Source organism: Conger conger, chromosome 8, assembly GCF_963514075.1.
Source record: "Conger conger chromosome 8, fConCon1.1, whole genome shotgun sequence".
In the NCBI taxonomy this organism is placed as follows: domain Eukaryota; kingdom Metazoa; phylum Chordata; class Actinopteri; order Anguilliformes; family Congridae; genus Conger; species Conger conger.
The window spans coordinates 39,451,069-39,474,378 of NC_083767.1; the positions used below are offsets into that span (position 1 = coordinate 39,451,069).

General features: G+C 45.0%; 1 protein-coding gene across 2 annotated transcripts in view; it reads right to left on the reverse strand.

The window, feature by feature from the left end:
* Positions 1–21,233, reverse strand: part of nap1l1 (nucleosome assembly protein 1-like 1) — a 29,112-nt gene extending 7,879 nt beyond the window's left edge. Inside the window, exons 1-6 of one of the 2 annotated variants that reach the window (XM_061250811.1) lie at positions 21,114–21,233; positions 10,535–10,573; positions 6,525–6,613; positions 5,051–5,153; positions 2,876–3,017; positions 224–304 (exon numbers count right to left, since the gene is read on the reverse strand). In XM_061250811.1, the coding sequence (XP_061106795.1) occupies positions 224–304; positions 2,876–3,017; positions 5,051–5,153; positions 6,525–6,613; positions 10,535–10,551 (432 nt within the window). In that variant the 5' untranslated portion in view covers positions 10,552–10,573; positions 21,114–21,233. Of the gene's footprint in view, positions 1–211; positions 305–2,875; positions 3,018–5,050; positions 5,154–6,524; positions 6,614–10,534; positions 10,574–21,113 lie in introns of both variants that reach the window. The other variant, XM_061250810.1, reaches the window with a different exon arrangement.
* Between the last annotated feature and the right edge of the window lie 2,077 nt (positions 21,234–23,310).

The following is a 23,310-nucleotide window of genomic DNA, read 5'->3' on the forward strand; positions in this document are numbered from 1 at the left end:
CACATCTTCCATAAGGATAAAATCTGTAATTCGGGAGTTTTAAGGCTAAACAATGAGCTAAATAAATTTACGACTATATAACATAATCCCATTTGGCTGTAAAAAGGAAATCTCCAAGCACCCGTCCCAAGTCTGCATTTTTAGTGGTAAACACAACCACCCCCTCCCCCCACCTGTAACAGAGCCATGCAGGTATAGAAGCCTCCTGTACCTGCTTACTTACGGTCAGCTCTTCCTCCTCGTCCGCCTCCCACTCGCACTCCTCGTCCGTGGGCTCGTACGCCGCTTTGACGATGTCGCTTCGCTGCACGAGGGACACGGCAGTGTTAACATCGAACAAACAGATCTTTTACATTTAAGGCAAGTACATTCAACAAGCCGGATGTGTGCAGGCTGCAAAACGTTGTCAATGTTACGGGAATGTTTTGTCAAGACTATAACTTCGCCACAACATTGAGAACATTTTCCGTTAGCTAGGTAGGAACGAACACTCAGGATAGGGAGCGTGGATGTCGTTTCTGTAAACCGTTACCATCCCATATTGAAAACTGTTAACCGTGCAACCGACACGACCCGTAGCGGTCTTATGCAGAATCTTACGTAGGGGGGAAAAACTAAAACAAACAAAAAATAAGCTGGACTAGCCTAGTGACTAGTGAATTTAATAGCATTTTCAAACTTCCCAAATTGCCAAATTGCTGTAGTGAAAGCAATGTAGCTTAGCAATTTTTTTTTAAACGCTTCGGTTAAAATTGCTTTCACCCCTCTGGATTGTCAGACGGACAATCATGTCATTTTTTAACAAAATCCTCATTGCTACATAACGTTGAAAGAGCCCCAGCCGATCATTTTACAGTCGAGGATCAAACCGAGGAACGCAAAAGAACAAAACGCAGCGACTCCACCACAAACTGGTGGGGAGGAAAAAAAAAAGAAGAAAAAATACGATTCAGTGACAGTTGCCCTTTCTTTACACAGTTTGAATAATGACAGTTTAAAAAAAAAAAAAAAAAAAAAAAAAAAAAAAAGGAGCCGTTTATCTGGTTTACAGGAGACCAGTTACAAGGGGCGAGGAGTGATGCCGGGATGCTTTGTTCTAACAAGCTTCAGTTGGACAGCTTCCTGTCCTGCACCCACACAGCGCTCCAAAGCCTTTTTGGGTAAGTAAGGAAAGTCAGCTGGATAAAGGAAATATACGCCACACTGCCAAACCACAGATTCACTTCTCTGAGACGGCCCTTTGGCAAGCCCACTTTCCCTGTCCCCAAATGACTGTCAATATTTCTGCCCACCTACACGACCCAAGGCATAGACTCCCATCCAGGCTTGTTCTGGGGCCTTTCTGAACAATCCACACAAGGCCCCAAACTAAGCCTGACCTCCGCTTTAGTGCAGCCATCTTAAACGTACAATAGGTAATTTCTAACGGTCAAGAGAGGAATAGCAGCAACAAACACCTTTAAACCGCAACACGGTTTATCCCTCCCCCTTCTGTCAACACGCTGACGTTGAAACGCCATTGGCTGTGGCAATTAGAACCAATTTTCAACCAATGAGCTTGAATTATTGTGCAGCTACACAATGTTTTGTGTGTCATTTTGAGTGTTGGGCTGTCAACTGTAATTTGAAACCCAAATTTAAGGACTATAAACACTGGCAGAGGGCGAGTCAACATGTCAGTGAGCCTTTTTCAATGATAGGAAGGTATTTACAATGGTCTTGTAACAATGTTTCAACACAAAAATCTTACCTATTGTACCTTTAACTGACAGGAAACATTAGAACTTTAGCACACCACATAAGTAGAAGTACCGATTTGATAGCCCTAGACCAAAATCCCCCAGCTCCAGTACCTTACACTCAGGTGAAAATAATAGTTTTTACAGTTGGACACACTGAATTTTGTGGAGCAATATGATGGTAGTGAAGTTTGCACTGCTGAGCATCAGACAAATGGCAAAGTCGTGTTACACCGACATGACCGTGTACAACTGCTGTATGATAAATGCAACATTTATACAGAACTTTTCAATTTCTCCCAATTTTGTACCACCCTCCAATTACAGGCCCTTCCAACTGCTGCAAACACTGTCAATTTAGCTGGTTAACACAGACAGACAGACACACACACACACACACACACATTAAGTAAACAGTCTCTGCTTTCAAGCAATAAGCCCGGGAGTTCCCAGTCAGCTGTTCCTCCCTCCCTGGGCGACTATTCGACGCGCTCCCGTCCAATTACAGCTCTCCCCACAGAATTCCCAGGCAGCCAGCCTCCATACATTCCGGCTCCGATGGGGTCCCATAGCTGACTCATTGAAAGTGCTAAAAGCAAGCGCACTTTGTGGGATATCCTGTTTTTGAAGTTATTTTGAGATCTTTAGCGTATGGGAGGAGGCCCGGTTCATTTTGCTGCTGTTAGAAACGGTTTGCCCAGTGCCAGATGGGCTCCCTCCTCTGATCTGGGTTCTGCTCAAGGTTTCTTCATGTTAGTTAGTCAGGGAGTTTCTCCTTGCCAGTCACCCTAGGCTTGCTCCTGGGGTGGGGGAGCACTTTGTACCTGCTTACTTACGGTTAACCACTTTGTGACAGTTTGTGTTGTAAAAAGTGCTATAGAAATACAATTTAATTGAATTTTCAGTTGCTCTCCACATTCCCATAAAACCTCTATGACTGGGCAGCAAGCAGAAACACCATCTGGCAACAGAACATCACCAGCTAACATCCCCACAGTAATCTGCAGACTGGGGTAGATACTGCAGTCATAAGCAGTAAAAAAAAACAGCAGGAGGAAAGGGGGGGGGTACCGGATTTGGATATTAGAGCCACGTTTCGGGATCGACATTTCCAAGCAGAAGGACGGGGGCCTCACCTTGTCGAAGAGGGGTTGATAGAGGGCAGCGTACTTTCTCTCCAGTTCATGGACTTCTTCGTAAAACTTGGCTTCGATCTGGGCACACTTTACCTGGAGGTTCTTCAGGGCGTTGACCCGTCTCTTGACGACCTTGGGCAAACTTGAGGGAGAACAGGAAGTTACTCATCTCATTTCTACCTTCTGGCTCTGAACACACAATGCTTCTCATTACACTAGCACAAGCTCAATTCTAAATGCGTTTGGTGACTGCTTTCATAACTATGAAACCAGTAGAAACCAAGGTTTACAATTCCCGGCAGAAAAAACTTTCCAACACGCATTCCCACGTTAAACAGGTTTCCAGCAACATTATTGTGCAGTGCCAGCATCGTGAGCAAGGCTAGGAGATCGCACGCAAATCATCTTCTACAGCCTGCCTTCAGAACGGCCCGATATCACACACCCATGGGCTGTTCGAAGCAAATGTAGTTAAATAACATTGATATCTTGTTGGAATGTGCAAGTGTAAAGCACTATAGTTGCCATGGACAAAAGGGAGAATGGGATGTTCAGGTTCTCTGAAAACAGTCTGCCCCAAGTATCCCTTCTACTCTTGGCCAACAGCTTTTAGTCTCCGATCAACACACATTCAAATTTCAACTTTGTTGGTAATGGTTTGTTTTTGCTGGCCCAAGAGGGCCAGAACATTGTTGTGCTAAATATAAGTGGGGTTACTCTGCCACGTGCGAGCCCACATTAATCATAACGCTCCTGCTCTTCCATATTGGCACAACGCACTACACTAGGAGCCAACTCCAGACAGAAGCTCAACCTGGGAGTCAGAGGAGGCGAGTCAAAATTAGACAAGGGCCCACTGCTGAAACAGTATGTGGGAAGATAAACGTAGCTCGATATGAAAGGCTGGGGAAGGAGAGAAGCTCTGAAATTTTGGTATGTAGGACATCATTCTGAAAGTTTGCAGAATAAAGACATTAAAAATGAGGTTCTACTTATTATCATTCGTAATTTTGCTGGTGCTTTTATCCAAAGCGACTTAGGTGATTAGACTAAGCAGGACATAATCCCACGGCTGGAGCCATGCTCCACTGCCCTACAGCAGTGAGGATCTTATCGTGGCTAGACCGAGGCTTGAACTGCCAACCTTCCTGGTCCCAGTCATGTACCATAACGACAAGTAGCAGCCTAGTGGCTAACTAAAGCAAAAGACTTAGCTACAAAATGAGTAGCCCATTTATTAACCAAAAGGCTGGTGGTGTAAAGGGATTGAATTCCTAAAATTGGCACATTCAGATGAAAAATTATGGACATTTCCGAAGTTCTGAACAGCATTTTGGAAACTAGAGGCTTGCCATCAGGGCCCACTCATTCTGCACGTTTGCCTGTGCTTTCCATGACACCTGCATAGAAATCTGCCCATCAGATGAGGCAGGCCTGGAGCATCCCAATGGCAGGTGGTGGACATATTAGCCCGAGGCAATCAAATATTTGCCAAAGGCCACAGGAATGTCACAGACTGGGAGTTATTGATATTGTCCCTGCCTTTTTTATACAAAAGAAAAAGGTACATCCCTCTTAGCAAGGTATATACGCAATAATGTGAACAATGAATTCAGTGGCACTTGACTACATTTCTTTGTGATTTCGTGTCAGAACGACCATCCTGCTAATGCTGCATCACCTAAACCCTCCGTCTCGTTAAGTCTCAGGGTGCTAAATTAATCTACTGGCCACCAATTTTTTTTAAATCTGTCGCTGGTTAGTTTGTTCACTCTACCAGGTACTTTAACAAGGTGGAGCATCCAACTTCCTGGAAAACTGTCTGATTGCAGATTTTACATTGTGTACCAGTGGGTGTGCATGTCAATTAAATGTCAATTTTCCGTTCCCCTCAAATCAATATCCTTTTCACGAAGTGGCAGACAATATCATTTGACAGTCAAATCAAGACCCCCGCCCTTCACAAATCTCCCGGACCCCCCAAACCTCCATTTCAGTCATACCGAAGAAGCTAGTGCTGCTTCGACCAGTCTTCAAGTCCATTTTGCAGGCCTGCAAACCACTAGCCAGCTAGCTGACTGCACACAACCCGACTGCAGAAATAAGGCGTTAGGGGTACGACCCCTGCCAACACTCGGCGCTGAAGCCCTTTGACGTAGCGCCGTGGTGACGTACCTCTCCATGTAGCCGGACGGGGACCCCACCAGGCCGTCCAGCCTCTCCTGTAGCGCAGCCAGGATCTGTGGGTTCTGCATCATCTGGGCGGTGAGCTGACGGGCTGAGGGCAGGGAAACAGAGCCAGGCATCACCAAACGAGCCCCGGTGGAGATTCACCCACAGCCCCCCCAGTCAGGCCAAACCAATCGAGTGCTGAAACCGTCCAGTTCCGCGTAGGTTTTGATGGATGCTCAGACTCATGTACAAACGCCAAGAAAAGGCAACCTACCACACAAACAATGGACTTATTAAATGCTCAAGAGCTTCACTGGCCAATAAAACTCAAGTGGAGTCACGATAGTGCTTGGTTACAGAAAGCCTCGCTGTCCGAGACCTGTACAGTGTGAACACACTGACACAACAGGCCAAGCATCACTGCTACACCAACACTCTACACCCCAAACACTGGTGAAAATCCATTTAAGTTGAGCATCAAAAAAGGTTCCCAAATAATCAACAGGACAACAACTTAATTTTCTGTCCTCCAAACCGCCTGTTTAATATCCTGTTATTTATTAAGTGCACAGATCTGCTCGACCAGGAACCGATCAATCAGCAAGAGGCATTAACTAATGATTAAAATGGAAGGCCTGGTCTGATTAAGCTTTGCATATTAAATAAAAAGCGAATCAGACTTCTCCCACTGGACAATAACATTTAATAAACTCCTTCTCTGTGCTCGGTGTACCGAGGGAAATGGCTGCCATTTACAGACACAAATATTACAGCAGGAAAAGTGAGGAATCGTTTAGCATTTTTCGCACCCCAGGCGATTCCCACGGTCCCACTCATAACCACACCCTCTGCACTCCCAGGATGAGAACAGTGGATCTTGGCCTACAACCCAACAGGTAGGAACATCGTTCCAAACACGGTATATACGTGAACCTCAGCTCCTCGTAATAAACGAGAAAATCGTGTGACCGTTTTGCCGATTTAGGGTATGCTTGATTTGACAATTTGAAATCATGCACGCCCATCCACAGCCTAACTCAAACAATGCACAAGGAAGAGAACACACAGCAGGTCTCAGTGCAGGAGCATTTGCCCCAGAAAATTGGTGCTACCTGCAGAAAAAAATAAAATAAAATAATAAATAAATTCTCATGTAGGTGCACACCTACTAAATTGGGATGCATTAGTGCACTGGTAGGCAACCCTGGGCCCTCGAGGGCCAGAGACAGCCCTGGTTCTCGCTCCATCCAAACCTTTAGCGAAATAACTCGATTCCTTTTAATTAGTCCTGCTTAATCAGGTTTAATGAATGCAGGAGACCACGCGCTGAAGGCACTTTTTCACCATTCAGAATGTTCAGCCACAGACTTTTAATCATCCGTCAGACGGAAGGTCGGATGGAACAGAAACCAGACCCGTCCCTGGACCGGGGTTGCCTACCTCTGCGTCAGCCCGGCCTGGGCCCAGGAGCTCCTACCTTTGCTGTTGACGTCCTCCCCAGGCTCCTCGTCCTCTACGTCCTCCACGTCCTCCATGTCTGCCATGTCCAGCTCGGCCTGGTCTTTGCTGCAGAGAGGGAAGGGAGACGTCTGAACACACAGGTTCTTCCCACAATCCCACGGCCCATTCATTAGCCTCGCGATAAGCCTCCTGTCGATTCGCCACGCACCGTTATCAGGACGGACACGGTTCAGCTACCGAGTTAGTCTCAGCATAAATTTGCCATTCACAGTCTGTTATTTTGGGGGGATTGCTCACGTGCCCGGACTCATCTGTCACTGGCCATTTACATGTCATGCAGATATTGTAGGAAAAGGCCAAGTCAGGACATTAGCTGTACAACGGTGAACCTCAGCTTCACGGACGACATTGGCTTGTTTGGCAGTCGGAGAGTTGCCGGCTAGATCCCGCCCTGGGTGTGTCGAAATGTCCCTGAGCAAGACACCCAATCCGCTAATTGCTCCCGACGAGCTGGTTGGTGCCTCGCATGGCAGCCAATCTCTGTTGGTGTGTCAGTGCGTGCATGTGAATGGGTGAGGAAGCATCAATTGTACAGCGCTTTGGATAAAGGTGTTATATCAATTCCAACCATTTACCAATTACAGACATGCAATGCATGGAGACTGGATTTAGACAGGAAACCCTCACACCAGCCTCAAGGCCCAAATATATCCAAACTGCCAATAACTTCACTAAGACTGGCAAACACCCCAATCTTGATGTTGGGGAAAGCTGGTTTCATCACCCTGACAATGAGGGCCCACGCATCTGGTTTTGATAGACAGCCACTAAAAACAATGGGGATGAATCATGGGGACGTTCCCAAAATGTAGATTTGGGGACAGGGGAAATACATTGTATACAGTCCCAAGTTCCCCTCACAGGGTTCGGTTGAATCATCGATTTGCACTATACACAGCCCATTAAACCAGCACTAAAACCGATCAATCATCAAGGGACACCAATATCTATAAAGGACTCGCCTACATAGAAGATTTGGCCGATATAGGGCTTGAAGGAAAATTGATTTCACTGCAATTTCCATCTCCAATCAGAATTGGAAATTTGCCCATCCAAGCCACCCCAGAGTGCAGTCATTCTGATCAACGACCTTGGCCGACCTACGACCCCCAGGACTAGGGACCAGGAGGCAGAGTGCTCAAGACCAAGAACCAGCTCTTGTTCTGCCCTTCAAACACTCAGGAACTAACCTTCACAACTGCACTTCAGCCCGATTGATGCTACAGGATCATTTATTTTTAAATAAAGAAAGAGTATAATGTAATGCATACATTTCAATTATGTTCGACCTCTGGAAACCGAGCTGGAGGGATTTTCATTGTCAGAAATTTGATGGTCATATTACCTCCTCAAATCAAATGTGAAAATTTCTCATTGAGAATTTGCCCTCCAAACGTTCAGCTTATTAGCAAAAAAATACCTCATTTTACTACAACCTCTAAAACAATAAGCTGACTCAGGCAAGCTCATGAATTTTGATAGAATTCAAATATGAAAATATAATATTCTTCGATAAGGATCTTTATGAAATGGCACTGAAGAGAACCCAAACCTTTTTAAAAGTCTCGCAGTCTCAGAAGGCACAGGGGTAGCTTTTCATTGGTCTCCTCTGCTCAGAGCCAGAAGATCCCCTTCCTGAACCGCCAGCATTAGCCAATCAAAATCCACATGAACAGTCGGGCTCCCCGCTGGACACACAGGGCGCAGTGTAGAGGATTCAGACGCGACGCCCACAAACCGCAGCGGAAACGGCACCGCAGCCCTTGATGACACGTCTGAAGTGCCATGTATCCCGGGCGAAGCCGTGCGGAACGGCACAGGCAGACGTTTTCGTCTGTGCCCCTCCGCCCTGACTGTGGCACACGGGGGAGTGGGGTGGATAAATCAAGTCCTGGGGGCGATGTCGCGTGGCGGTTACGGCCGGCCGTGACCCTGGGGGGAGCAGCAGGGAAAACAGGATGTCCCGAAACCCGAACTGTGGTATCTCATCCAGCCAGGCCGGCGCAAATGCCCGGCTCAAAGATACATGGGAAACAGGGCTCCGTCTTAATCATGAGCTGAAGCAGATCCGGTTCGGTTGAGCTCTTCCTTCGGCACGAGGCAGGAGAGATGGCAATGCAGCCACACGCATGCAGCAGGCAGAATAAGATCAAGGGTGGAAGTATCCCTGAGCAAGACGCCCAACAGCCAAATGCTCCTGACGAGCTGGTTTGTGCTTTGCATGGCAGCCAGTCGCCGTTGGTGCGAGTGTGTGTGTGAGAACGGGTGAATGAGAAGCATCAATTGTACAGCGTTTCGAATAAAGGCGCTATATAAATGGTAAACGGTTGACATTGCGTGCACTCACTTCCATGACCCAAAACTGGAGATGACATGCCTTGCATCACTACTGGCAGATGTTCATAAGAATGCCCAGTGCTTCATCCATCATCCGGACGGCAGGCAGTTACACAATCAAGGCACAAAATGATTGAAATACTGGGGGGGGGGGGGGGCAGGTACTTGGCAGGTAACCAAACCAGGTTGTTTTTAACCATTTTCAATGTATGTCACAGAACATGGTTAGAACCAACAAGCCGGTCAGCCAATGAATGAGAGTTAATTTCATGCCCTGTATACAATGCATGTGTATCCAGTGTGGGGTTTTTCCATTCAAATTATGCACCCTTTAAATCAGGAAAGTAGTGTCACTTGGTGATGGCTTCATTATGCAAGATGCATGGAGCTCATCTGCACTCCCTTACACCAGTCACAGTACTGGTGCAAAATTAATACTGGTGTGCAAGTAGCAGAACTGCTATGAAGTTCGAGATTAAAATGGAAATATTACTGAGTGCGTGAATCACGAGCAAATGCACAAAATACATTTCACAGCCCATACAGAATTTCTCTCACTTGCGTTTAATTGTAAAATCACCCGGGATGAGCAAGGCAAGTGCGGTGATAACTGACCAGTTGACAGGGTCTTCCTCATTACCTTTGGGACTGAAAGCCCAATGTTCATGAAAGATATCTGGGCCACATGACGGTGGTCTCATCTCACGTAGAACTCCAGACGGGGGAGGGCCAATATCACGCCTGGCTTCTTCCGCACGCACACCAGCTCAGGGCCGTGTGCATTCAGCCTTTGCGTGGACCGGAGGTCCTCCGAGTGCGTGTGAACACTGAGTGGCAGCGCTAACGACGTTAGCATTTTCCCCCAGCCCAGAGGATACGTCAACATCGCATCAACATTACAGGCAGGACTGCGAAACGCTCCTGGGGGGGGTATTCCACAAATAAGGACTACAGTTCGCTGGATAACCGTGCGGAGAAGAACCTGGAACCTGAAGTGTTTTTGCCTTATTCTAGAACTGGAAGCATTTTTGAGTTTTACTCTGTAGTAATGCAGCCAACTCTGTAGTACAACCCGGAACCCTCCCAGATCTGGAACATGGACTGAAGTAACAAGAGCTCTTCTGGGTTTTAACCCGCGCAGTTATCCAGCCAACTCCGTAATCGTGCTTTTGTAATGCAGGCCCCTGAAGGTTATTTCACAGCTTCCTGGAGCTAGCAGGATAAAACCTGAAACAGCTCTTTGTACACCAGTCCATGTTCCAGATTTGGGATGGTTTCCAGGTCTTTCTCAGCACAGTTACCCAATCAACGGAGAACCTGCTTAGCAAAACATCCCCCCCAGTAAGTCATACGACACCATTCAGCAAACAACGGGAGCGATCCTTCAAAGTCTCGCCCCGCCAAAACATTTTCCACAGCGCCACCTTTCAGGACGTGCCAAGCTCTCTGGGGCGGTGGCATCGGAGGGGACGAACGGCCCCAGATCGTGTCATCCGACGCCCTTATACACGCACGACTGGCCCGCAGGCCGTCACGAAAGACACGCCATTACGAGCGCTTTGTGCGCCGCGAAACGGACACTTCTGCAGAAAGCGCTGACGAGGAGAGGGGAGAGGAGGAGGAACTTACTTGTCGATATCTGCCATCTTGGTTCAGTCCAGGGAATACCTAGAAAGAAAAGAAAGGAACAATGAGCCAAACGGGAACCAATAGCAGCGGACTTTTCAATGTCAGCAACTTGCCAACTCCGGAGGATAGGACGTACTCCGATTACAGCACTAAATCTCTGGCATGCCGGCCGTCTGTTGACATTGTCACGCCTGGCCTGGTATTAGAGTCCCATCTGAAGGCAATCGTGTTTCCGCTGCAGTTACTTCTCCAAGCATTACAACATGAGCAGCCAACCGCTTTTTTGGATGATAAGCAGCCATGGATCAAATGAAAGAAATCTTTTAATCGCTCCCATATGCTTGTTAACAGCGAGAGGTCCCATCCAACCTGCTCCACACTAAGGGAACAAATGGTTGATCGCACTGAAAATGTGTTGGCGAAATCCAATAAAAAAAAATTAAACACAAATTAAAGCCGTTCCGTTTCCTCGACAGAATAAAAACCCAGAACGGGGCAGCAGGTGGTATCTGGGCGGATAACGGGCCTTTTTGACTGACGCTGTGACCTGCTTACAGAGACACACAGCAAGCCTGCTGGCACCACCAAACCAAGCACTGGCCCATGGCACAGACCAGACCCTGATCTCGCCAAGGAGGGAGAGCGCGACGGCGATTACCCCTAGCCAGAGCCTTACAGTGCCAACGCAGGGTGCCCATGGGCGTGCGTGTGTGCGTGTGCGTGTGTGTTAGAGGAAAGACCCATGGGGTGGACCGCAGTCAGAGCTTGGACACAGACCTGCTCTAAGGGGCCAGGTTTTGATCACAAACAGCCCAGCCTCAATCAAACCAAGCTCAGGTCAATGGATGCTAAAAACAGGACAAAAATGATCAATGACATATTCCAAATGGTGAAACAGGGTAGGATTTCCAGGGAGAACAGAATCCCAAAAACAGCCTTGTTTCGCATCTTGCATAAATAATATATGAAGAAAATTTTTAGAAACCCTATTCAAACACATATGGAGTTTTACAGTTCTCTGTAGGGTAATCAAAGGGTGGTGCCCAATTGTTCCGCCACCTCATTTTGGCAGTTATTTCTGACCGAATCTCCAGCCTGCCGACTTTGACGGACTTCAGTGGATTTCAATTTTGGGCTCCAGGATGTTCCGCCATTAGGTTTGTTTGTCTCAAAGCAGGCTCCACAATCCCTGGAGAACAGCGTTTTCCTTTTAACAAGAGTCTGAGGCAGAAACGGAAGAGCTAAAAACAGAAACGTCTGCCTGCGGGTGATATTTTGGGCCATTTAGACCACTTCCAATATATTTAAATTCTCTTCAGGTATCACCAATAATCTGCACTTGAACAAGGAGGATATGCAGAGTCATCGATTGCAGCCTGAGCCAGTTTTATTCCATGCTTCTCCCTGAATTTTGCACAATACACGACGACTAAATCCCTTCCCCGTTAAAACCCATAAACACTTCATTCCATTAAGAGGTAAACGTCCAAATAAAAGCAATTCTCCCCACTACATAAACTAGTGAGCTAGTCATCTACCCACCTGTTCAGGGCTCAGCTAGTAGCACATATGCACAGAGTGGATTATATCTTAATACTTTCCGAGGACTTTGTAGGAATCAACTCAGTCTAACCCATGGAAAGGCAACCCAGTTCCTGGAGTGCCAGAGATGGCCCTGGCGTGCGCTCCGCCCAAACCCACAACTACCTAACTGGATTAATTTGAATGAGCCGAGTTTAATGAATGCAGGTAGCCATGTGCTGGAGGCACTCAGTGTTTCTCCACTCAGAAGGTTCAGGTTTCAGACTATCACCCACCAAACTCTCGTGATGAAGCTCAGATGGAACAAAAACCAGGAACATCCGGTTACATTAAGGTACATGGGACTGGGACCCGCAAGGTCAGTGGTTCCATCCCCAGTGTAGCCACAATAAAATCCGCACAGTCATTGGGTCCTTGAGCAAGGCCCTTAGCCCTGCATTGCTCCAGAGGAGGATCGTCTCCTGCTTAGTCTAATCAACTGCACATCGCTCTGGATAAGAGCATCTGCCAAAATGCAATTAATGTAATGCAACAGCTCTTAGTTTAGTTCCAGATTTGAGAAGGTTCCTTGTTTTACTTGGAAGTTAACAGGAAGTTGCAGTTATCCAGCAAACTCTAATCCCGCTTGACAAAACAGGGCCAGGACCTAACCCTTGAGATATTCAACTTTATTTATACAAGGTAGGTTGTATAACGAACAATCCATTTCCACTGCACAGATATTCGCTTTTATATTCATGCAAATATACATTATTTTTAGTTAAACCTGTAATCTTCCACAGTACGATTTTTGGGTTGCCTTAATTATTAGGTGCTGAAAGCAGTGCCAATCAGACACCAACGAACAAGGTCTCAATGCTCCTCTCCTTCCCAGCCAACGTGAAAAACCCACACAGGTTTCTAAACAAGCTTTCCTGGCATTTCAAACAGCCAAAAGGGAATCTACTTAACACACCCTGAACACTGTTTGCCAGTATCATCCCCATTGCGCAAACGGCTTCATAATTAACGGCACGGAATTAAGAGACGAAACCACCAGTATTATGCAAATGCCAAATTGCACGGGGCCGAGTTTAAATTAAACCTCCTTTCTGCCTTTAATGGAAAACGTATTCAAAGTACTTCAGCGGGAGTCTGAATTAAATCGGGTGAAATCCGAAGAAGACATTCCAGGTCGAGGCAGTGCGATCGGCGGGACCATCGGAAGAACGCCGGCACATTTCACAGCTCACCGGGAACACTCCCTTTCTACAAATTATTCATGGCGAGGAACAAAGGCTTTAAAAATACACCCAGAAATGATCAAGCTCTTTATAAAATAAAGAACGGGGGGTGGGGGGTGGCGGGGTAGGGGGAACGAGCATGCGAGCTTTGAAACATTTCCGCGCTTTGGATGACTAAGGACTCTTGGTACAAATGTACTCAAACCGACAAAACGTGGGACAACACAGGCCCAGAAGTTTCATAGCGCAATAACTAAAAAGGTCAAGGGACCGCCGGCTCGTATCGCGCTAGCATCGATCATTTTACTGCGCCGCCCATCGTTTGCCAAACTGAAACCCAACTTTAGGGCGTTTCCGCTTTGAGCAGCAAGGTCAATGCGGTTTAAAAGAGTCCTACCCAGTGCCACCCTGGCAGGCTTTTCAACCACTAATAAGCACATATGAAGAGGTTCAAATGGAAACGTAACACTAAGACAGCACTGTCAATACCAATGTGCACAGCATCATATGCCATACCATATTCTACTGCAATTACAAGTTTGCCCAACTGCATCTTCAAAATCTCACTGTGCGGAAGCTTTGATCAATCGTTTGATCCAGACATCACAGCACCCCCCCCCCCCCCGCATCACTGAAAAAACGATCCTTATCCAGCGGAGTCACATTCCTGCATACAGCCACTGGTATTCCTGTATACCTGGGAAGGGTGTACCGAAAAAAAGCTTGACCTGTAGAATAAGATTTAACAGCACTGTGGCCTTCAGTCTTTCAGAGTCAAATTAAACATGTTGCTCATCCTGGTCCATGGCCTGGATAAGCTCCAGGATCCAGTATCAAACTCAGGCGATGCCACAGCAAGATTCGGGAGCCCTACAGGGGAAGCCGGCATCAATCGAGGTACGCCATTTTTAAGGTCATTCCAACCCCTTAAATATTCCTTCTTGGAGCTAGAAGTCGAAATTAGGAACCCCCAATCTTTCCTTTGAGCATGAAAACATCAGCGCATCCGTCATGGACGTATTTTTTTCCTGGAAAGCCTGACGTATAAACGATCGACTTGTGGACCCACAGCAAACTGACATTTGAAGGAGCAAGGGGACTCCATTTGCCTAATTCACATTAGGCTCCCCAGTCTCAATTTCTTTTTCTTACCACTTCTTAGCCTCTCCAAATCGGTGGAGCTAGGAGCGGATAAGAAAAAGAAACCAAATAAACGACTGGAATGAGCCTGAGGACTGACGAAACGGCAGCGCCCCTGTGTCAAGGAGCTCGGCCCATCGAGCTCCCACAATTCCCTCCGTTCAGCTGCTCAGTCTTCCTCCATCTCGAGACCTGCCCGAGCCCCAACAGCACTGTGTCGGGAAGCGTAGGCCAGAAGCTGAGTAAATGAGACACCGTTTTATAGCCTACTCTATATTGGCACTGCAGCTGCACTTTCCGAGTGACAAACTCCTGATTTAACACAACATTAATTATAGGCTACAGCCTAATAACTGATCATTCCCGAATAAAGCTGTATTTTACAAACATTATCCAAGATGTTGAGAATGATTAGCCCTTATTATGCTCCATTTTGTAATGACGTCTTTCCGAGCACCACCAGGGCTGTCTGCAGCCACGCTAGACAGGGCAGGCCAGGCCATCACTAGCGGGGTGAAAGGGGGTGATGATTCTAGGGGCCCACAGATGGAGGGTACTCGAGTGAAATTCTTTTCCAAGTCACACCCCGACTGCAGGTGCTGTTGGATCAGCCAGCAGTCAAATCTTCACCAATTTCAACTTTCACGTCCCAGTCCATTGCAAACAGACAATAAATAAAATAAAAACATTTGGCTGATGGTAGCTCACCGCTGACCTTTTTTCTAGCACGGTTATTAAATAAAGGCAACAGTCAACATGTTCAGAAATGATTTATTGAGCACAACATAACCGCTCGACTTTCCGTTTACCGCTCACTTAATTGACTGCTTGACAACTGCTACAAAATGCTACACCCTCTGGAATTCACACACAAAAAAGAAAGAAAGAATGTAGGCATGCATGCCAATTACAGAGAAACGGAAAGTTATTTGCCAAGCAATGCATATACACAGGATACACAGAGCAAAACTTGAGTTTAAAGTTTGGGGTGGCTCTTGGGAATGTAAAGGTGAGAATCTGTCAGTTCAACTAGAAAGAGGATTACCAGGGAATTAAGAGTAAATCTTCAGAATGTCACAAGTGAATTTCTGGATTGAAAATGTGCGTTTCTGAATGCAATTTTTAATCCCAAATTTCCATCCCCATTTCCCAAAGCTTCCACAACAACAATATTTTATTTACCACGAATATCGTTAGGTCTTATACAGGCTACACAACGAACACACCAGCTTTGTCAGCTTATTGTTATTGGAATAAGCAGTTCACATGACTCATAACGTGAAGGCGTGGTAATTTAGCTATGATTAACAGACCATAATGTTAGCTAGCCAAATTAATATAACCAGAAATAGCCTAATAGTGCTTAAAAGGCACTCTAATTTAAGTGAACTTAACGTTAGCCAAATATATGCATCCTCTTGCCTGGCTAGCGGCACAAACTACATGGAAAGGGGAGTGGTTATCCTCGTGCGACGCACAACAAGGAGAACATTCCAAATCGGTTGAAAATAGATTTGAAAGGCTTACTTCTCCAAAACTAAAGGACGAACATATTTAATACTTTCATTGTGTTCCTTCTATGTCCTCTTGAGCAAATTGCATATAAAAACCTAGAAAGAGTGACCAATCCCCAGGTTATCCCTTTAAAACGGCTACATTTTCAGGACAGCATACTCAAGTACTTGTGACATAATGTCACACTGTAGTTCTGATTAGACATTTCTCAGCAGGTTTGTGGTAGATTCTTCAAGGTAGGAAGTTCTCACTTTGATGAAGTAGGCCAACTGCCAGACCTGGTTGTAAGCCCACAGCCTGACAAGCATGTATAATCTACAGCCTTACTTCTTGTAGCACGGCGGAGATATTCAGGTGCTTAACCATCATTTACAACACGGTTGCAAAAAAAAAAAAGAAAAAGAAAAAAGTTAAGAATCTCCACTGCAAGGAACTTGAAATGCAGAGAATGAGCAATTGAGAGCATCGCTCACTTAATGTCCCTTTCAAGACTGCTTACTTTTCATATTTGCTTTTCCAAAATCCTGTTCATATGAAATGATGGGGTAAAAATCACAAGCTCTGGCCTGGATGCATCTCCTCCGATTTTGAAGGAGAATGAAGCCATTCTTGGTACCCTTGGGCCAAGATTTCACCGATATGAATCACTGCATCAGCACTGATCAGAACTATTGAACAGCCAAATGCTCCTCCACAAAAGAAAGCCTTAGGAGCCAGTATCCCACAATGCATCGCTCATTGTGTTTCACAAAGGCACGACTAACTGCAATTTAGAAAGGTAAGCACAATTTCAAAATGGGAAGCAAGCAAGAGATTCAGAACTTGCCATTTTGTGCACTTTTGGGGTATAGTTATTTCCACTGGAAGCTTGAAGTAAACTTAAATGCACACCTGAATGCACACCAATTGTGTTGGTTTGCACACATACCAATGGGAAATACTCCACCACTGTTCGATGCAAATTAATCTGTGTAGCATAGCTCGCCTGGCCCATGACACTCAGATCAAACTGCCACAGACCTGGCGCTGCACTTCAAAAGTATGAAAACAAGATTCAGCAACTGCCTCGCCCAAAAGGTTTTCAGAAGCACGTTTTAGAGCAGTCTCAACTCCAGTCCTCAGGACCCAATTGGCAGTAGGTTTTTGTTGTAACGAGGAAGTCACACACCAGAACCAATCAAACCACAAAAAATGCCCTTGATTACATAAGGTGTTGCGAGTTCCTGGTTACAACAAAAACCTCCTGGCAAGTGAGTCCCAAGGACAGGAGTTGAGAAACGCTGTTTTATAGGACTGGTCAGGTAGAACGAGAGTTTATGAACAGGCCTCCATGTTGTTCCAGGATGAAAACAGGGATCCAAAACAAAAGGACCACAATGCATCTCTCCAAACAGGTGCAGGTAGGCTGTTACATGTTCTTATTCATCCCATAGAGCAGAAGTAGCCAATCAGCTCATTCCACCAATTGGTTCCGTTCTCTGGCTGAAGGTGTGTTTAGTGAAATCAGCTGGTGTGGTGACGGGTTGGAATTAAATCCTGCAAACTCTGAGCGCTACATGGCACACGATTGGGCACCCCTGACAGAGGCATCCATCGGATGGAACTCACATAAATATACATAGAACCACCCATGAAATAGACCTACCGCTTGGTCCCAGCCTACAAAGCTGTGATGGTCCAAAGGCCAGGGGACTACCAGGCACCAGGTCAGCATTCCAGAGCCATCAAGCCACTTCTGAATTTGTTGATTTATTTTTTTATTCTTTTAACTCAGCAAGCAAAAAAAAAAAAAAAAAAGTCAAAAGCAATTATATGAAGTGAAAGTGTTAATTAAATATGCAAAGGCAATTAGAAGTTATGAAATCAAAATCAGACCCTGGAATGAAAGGCTCCTGGCATCATGCAGACACACACATAGATTATAATATTTGACTGCTGGGGACCCCAGAGGACTACCCCATCAATACAGCCCTGATATGGATTTCTATTGTAGTGTGACCCCTGTGCTCTTGGCAGTGCTTCCACTTCACAAGGGTACGAGCGCTGAACAGTGCAGTCTATGGCTTCAGGCAGGGGTCTCCCGACACACAGGGCTGTCAACTGGACGGAAAAATGTAACTTGAATATTGCATCCCAAAGAGATTTGAAAATATTCAAATAACTGCTAAATTTACAGGAACTCTACAAAATCGCATCATGTTTCCTGTTATCAGTGGTGTGACCACAACGGGAAGCAAAAAGGCTGACAAAGGGCAAAACAAACTAGGATCATTTCACATTACGTTACTTAGCTGACGCTTTTATCCAAAGTGATAGTTAGTTGATTAGACTAAACAGGAGACAAACCCCCCCCTGGTGCAATGTGGGGTTAAGGGCCTTGCTCAAGGGCGCAACAGCTGTGCGGATCTTATGTCTACACTGGGGCTCGAACCACCAACCTTGCGGGTGCTAGTCAGGTACCTTAGCTACTAGGCTACAGGCTGCTCATGGATTAGACCACTTGCTGACTGTTTACGCACCCTACTAATTAATGCTGGTAAATTTAAACAATAAGCCCATGGAACAAAAGTTCCCATCACTACTTTCAAGCAATCAGGCTTTTTTACCTAGCGTGAGCAAGTTCTTCTGTGATTGGCTAGTTTAAACAGCTAGGCCCAAGAGAACAAAACCCGGTTATTCAGAAACAAGAGGTTATTAACATTATAAAACAAAGAACTTCCAGCGCACATGATTTGCATGATATTCAAAACATTAATTTTTACGATTCAAATGTTTCCCTACTCTAAATATTTGAATATCAATTCAGAAATGGACAGCCCTAAAAAACACAACAGTGCTTGATATTAGAATGAAAACATCCATGCAAGTTCATTTTGTTGACAAGCCAGTCAAAAGTAGACGCCATAAACCTACATAAACCTTAGTTCTGGGTTTTGTCCATCGAAAGGTCAACCAGACGAAATTGTCAGCAACATGACAACCTGTCAACAATTACACATGAAGAGCACTACCATCCTACAGGAAAGTCACTACACTGTACAGTACCGATGAATATAGTCTTGCTGAAAAGGCGACAGACCGACTTAAATCAGCAATACAGCGGGTGGCTAGCGATCTTTATTTAAATGTCAATCGAGCATTAGCCCCCTGGCAAGTTTCCAATGTCGAGGTGAGCTCACAGTCAAAACGTGCAGCCCCTTTGTACAAACACAGACTTTTGTTCCGGGGAAACCAACGCACACAACAAAAAGAACGCATCAGCATGATCGTGGTCTAAAAAATAAACTGCGAAAACAGCCCACAACAGCTGGCGTTCGGATAAGGCATTCAACCAGTCGATTACCCGTCAACAATAATCAAACGAACGTCAGTCACTGACACCCAACTATCTTCCTTTTTTTGTGTTCATCCTCCGACATCCCAGAAGCCCACCTAAACAGGTGCGAATTGAGATGCACTAGATTCCAACTGCGACACGCAAGTTCTAAACAAGAGTCACAAGGCCGCAATCATCCCAGGTTACATCATAACTTACCACAATGGGTGCAGTAAAGGCCTGACGACAGTTCAAGCTACTAAATTCTTAACACTGTCAGATTACAAATATGGTGGTTTATAAAGGAAGATGTACATCAAGACTGGGATGAGTCTCCCGAAGGTACTTCTGAAATATCTTGAAATTAAGTAATGGATGAGTTTAGGACTACGTTGCTCATAAAATGGTAGAAACGTTTTACAGCAAATGGTCAATAGTTATAACAGTATTCATTTCCATGAGGATAGTAGTCGGAATTAATTGGCGGGTATTGACTCCAAACCCCCCCCCCCGCCCGCCAAAAAAAAAAAAACGGGCCTCGGAGACTTTGTCCAACACAGGCTGAACCCACTTTAGTCACGACATGCGGCATGCTGTATGTCAACAACTTCATAGCGGTGACAATTCCCTATTCATCGCTTAAGCCGTATGAATGATTACATTGGTAATCTTTCTTGACACGCTGCCATTATGATCGTTCTCGCAACCAAATCAGCTAAAATGCACATGTTCGTACAGCTTTCCCGGTTGTAGCTTGCTACATTGCCAACTACCTTCGGCCTAGCGGTTCGGCTCGCTGCGCTATTTAGCAAGCCAGTTATCCACAGCGATAGCCACCTAGCTAGTCATCCACCGGTCAACCACGTGTCGGCCCAGTAAAAAAAAAAAAACGTGTTGCCATCTAACGTTAGGCCGCTTGCTGCCCGTTGCACTCAAAAGTATTAACGGTTAGTTTGCTGTGCACTTTAAACATTTAATTCGAAAGGTCTCAACGTTTCCACACACAAAAAAGACACAAAAACGAAAAGCTAGCGTTAGGCAAAAAAACTTTAAGAACTAACTAGCTCACTGGTCAACTAACTAGCTCACTGGTCAACTAAGCAAGTAGCTAGCTAGCTAAGTGGTCACATTTAAACGCACCACCCAGCTTGAATCGCTGGCTAGTTCAATACAGCTTGGTAGCTAGCTAGGTAACGTTAGCTAGCCACATGCTTATATCACCAGAAAACTAGCACACGTTAGCGAATCGGAAACTGGCGAATACATCTCATCGAACAGCGGTAAACCATTGATTTATTGTGCTCGGTTATTACAGTGGAATTCCATAAATGTTAGCAATCAACTTGCCATGACAAGCACCCATGGTTTCAATTCTCTAACGTACAACGTGATCAGAGCTCAAAAACTCCCTCGCTCACTCGCATGCTCCCCTCCCGTTAGTCAAGAAATAAGGTCAAGTCCAGATTTACTGGGTTAATATTGGCACAACTGCGTTTGAAACACAAAATACAGTCGTAATTACCAGGTCACCCGCCAAGATATGTGTGCGACTTATGCTAAAAGCGAAATACAAAATACAATGTTTTTTAGGACCGTGCATAACACATGCATCATGGTGGCGCGTCAGTCAATGGCTGCGGTCTTCTGACTTAGCTAGCTATCGTTAGCTACCAGTTGGCTAGCGATCCTGCGAGAAACACATTTTTAGTCGTTCGGATCATGAGCGGATCTTTCAAGACAGCCCCTCGGACCATAGCTCCAAATACTTCAACTGCATCAACTCAGGTATTCGATTCACTTATCGGGGCTGAGTTGAGCTCATTTCCAAATGTTTTTCGCTTACCTTTTTCCTGGCGGCTTGGCTGAATGGCAGTGCGCAGTGAAGCGGTCTCAAAGAAAAAAGCTCCGCGCTGATGGCGGTAAAAAGGAAAGAGATCCCGCCGCTTGCGCTCATATACATCTAGCGTCATCACGTAACCCGACAGTCACCAGGGCAACGTTCAGTGTATGGGAGGGGCTCGAAGGGAACATGGTAACGTTTGCTGGCAAAATGTCTTACCGCGACCAAAATCTACAATATATTTGCTAGTATTACTTGTTATCTCACAACAAGCTATTCATAAAATAGGACATGGCCAGGACAATGACTGGTATAAGGATTTATATTCATCAGAGGAAACAGTGACCAGACATTGGCAGGTTGTCAAAACTTTGCCCAGTCTGAGGCTAGTGTAAGCATTGGGACAGCGATTACAATGTAAACAGTCCAATTCTTCCCATAAAACGTTGATTAAAATGTTTTATTATTAATAATAATAATTCCTGTTAATATTAGGCATTAGCTTAAATCAAAATCATAACATATCTTACTCAAGAGGGCAGGCATCGTCGCACCATTTCACTTGGGTATTGTGACTCGCAACAAACAGTCCACAAAAGGCCTAGCAAAGAGCTGACATTTACTCTATAAAGACAATTGGAGCTGTTAACAACATTTTGAAACAGCTCAGACCAGTTCAGACCAGCTCCACACTCAACATGTTCTGACCAGTTCATGTTTTGAAACAGCTGGTAATTTCAAACTGGATTTTACATCAGGGTTGTCCAGGTTTTTAAATAAATCAGCCTAAAGTAAGTTCTGAATAGCAGCATATGACTCATATCTTGTCAATGAAGCCTCTTCTGCTGCTGAGCTGCCCTTACCATCACCTGAATCTTTTTTTGGTGTTCTGGTTTAAAACCAACACAGACTCAAATTTGATTCATGACTGTGTGCAAAAGGACATTTTTTGTCATGCCCAAGTGTGGGTGTCTAAATTCGCCCACACATTACCACATTGACAGTATTAATTCTTAAATCCTTCAGACCATATTTTTATCCTTGTATCTAGGCCCTATGAATAGAGATGTTGCATGATCCAATTAATAAGGGAACAAAGCCATCTTGTGCTTTTGTTTAATCACACTGCTCTTAAGAGCATCCAGTTTGGGAAACCAATTTGTAAGCTATAAAGCAGAAAAACAATCTGATTTGTTATTTGCAACATTTAAAATATGTTGTATGCTGTCTTATTTCGTACTTAGCTATTTGTCCACTCCATTTAATTTATTCTTAAGTTTAGAATGCTTAATTGTAGTCCATTGTTTTCTGTCAGTTTAACATTATGCTAATCTCCAGTGGTAATATAGCATGTCATAAATGCAACTATTGTGTGCTGTGATGTGGTGGTGGCCCAGCATATACCAGATAAACACAGCTTTCAGGACGAGACATACATACTTCTGAATTATGATGAGGCAAAACACCCTGGGTAATGTGATAATTGCATTAATACTCTACTAAGGATGAAGCACAATTGGCCATAATGTCTTTTGGGATGGATGATATTCCCCACCTTATCGAATATACAGGAGATACCATTGTGGTCAACTGGGCTTCAGAGATTTTCCTGTTGTAATTTTCCTGGAACATAACATGGATGATAAACTGTGCTCTCCCACATTAAAGGAGGACCTTGTAGCAGTGAGACAGTTTACAAACATGACTGGCCTTGCATCTTAGGAGAACAAACTAAAAGTTGTTAAAGCATAAATTCTCCATAAAGTAAAGAATGCGCTTCAGGTTAGAGCTTTACATGACAGAAACAGCTGTTGATGTATCGCTGCTTTCTCACCGGAGTGCAATGTAGCGAGTACACAATAACTTAATAGCCCTTTCAGATCTGCCTTGTAAAATGTTTGGCACATCAGGCCATTTTAATTTTCTCCTAGGACCCATAGAGGTGCCTTCTAAAAGAGATTTGTTTTCATAATACAGTTGGAAATTTGAGTGTAGACCATATCGGTATCTGGAATGCTAAAATGAGCCTACCTGCTGGAATATTTGTGTTTGCAATCTAGAGTGTAGTCAAAAATTATAATAATTATGTAGCTGTTAAAATCTGAAGGCTAACATGAAGTACTATATAAAAAAAAAACAGATTACTCACAATCGAAGCAGGTAGGCCTGCATAAATATATGATTATAGAATATATTTTCT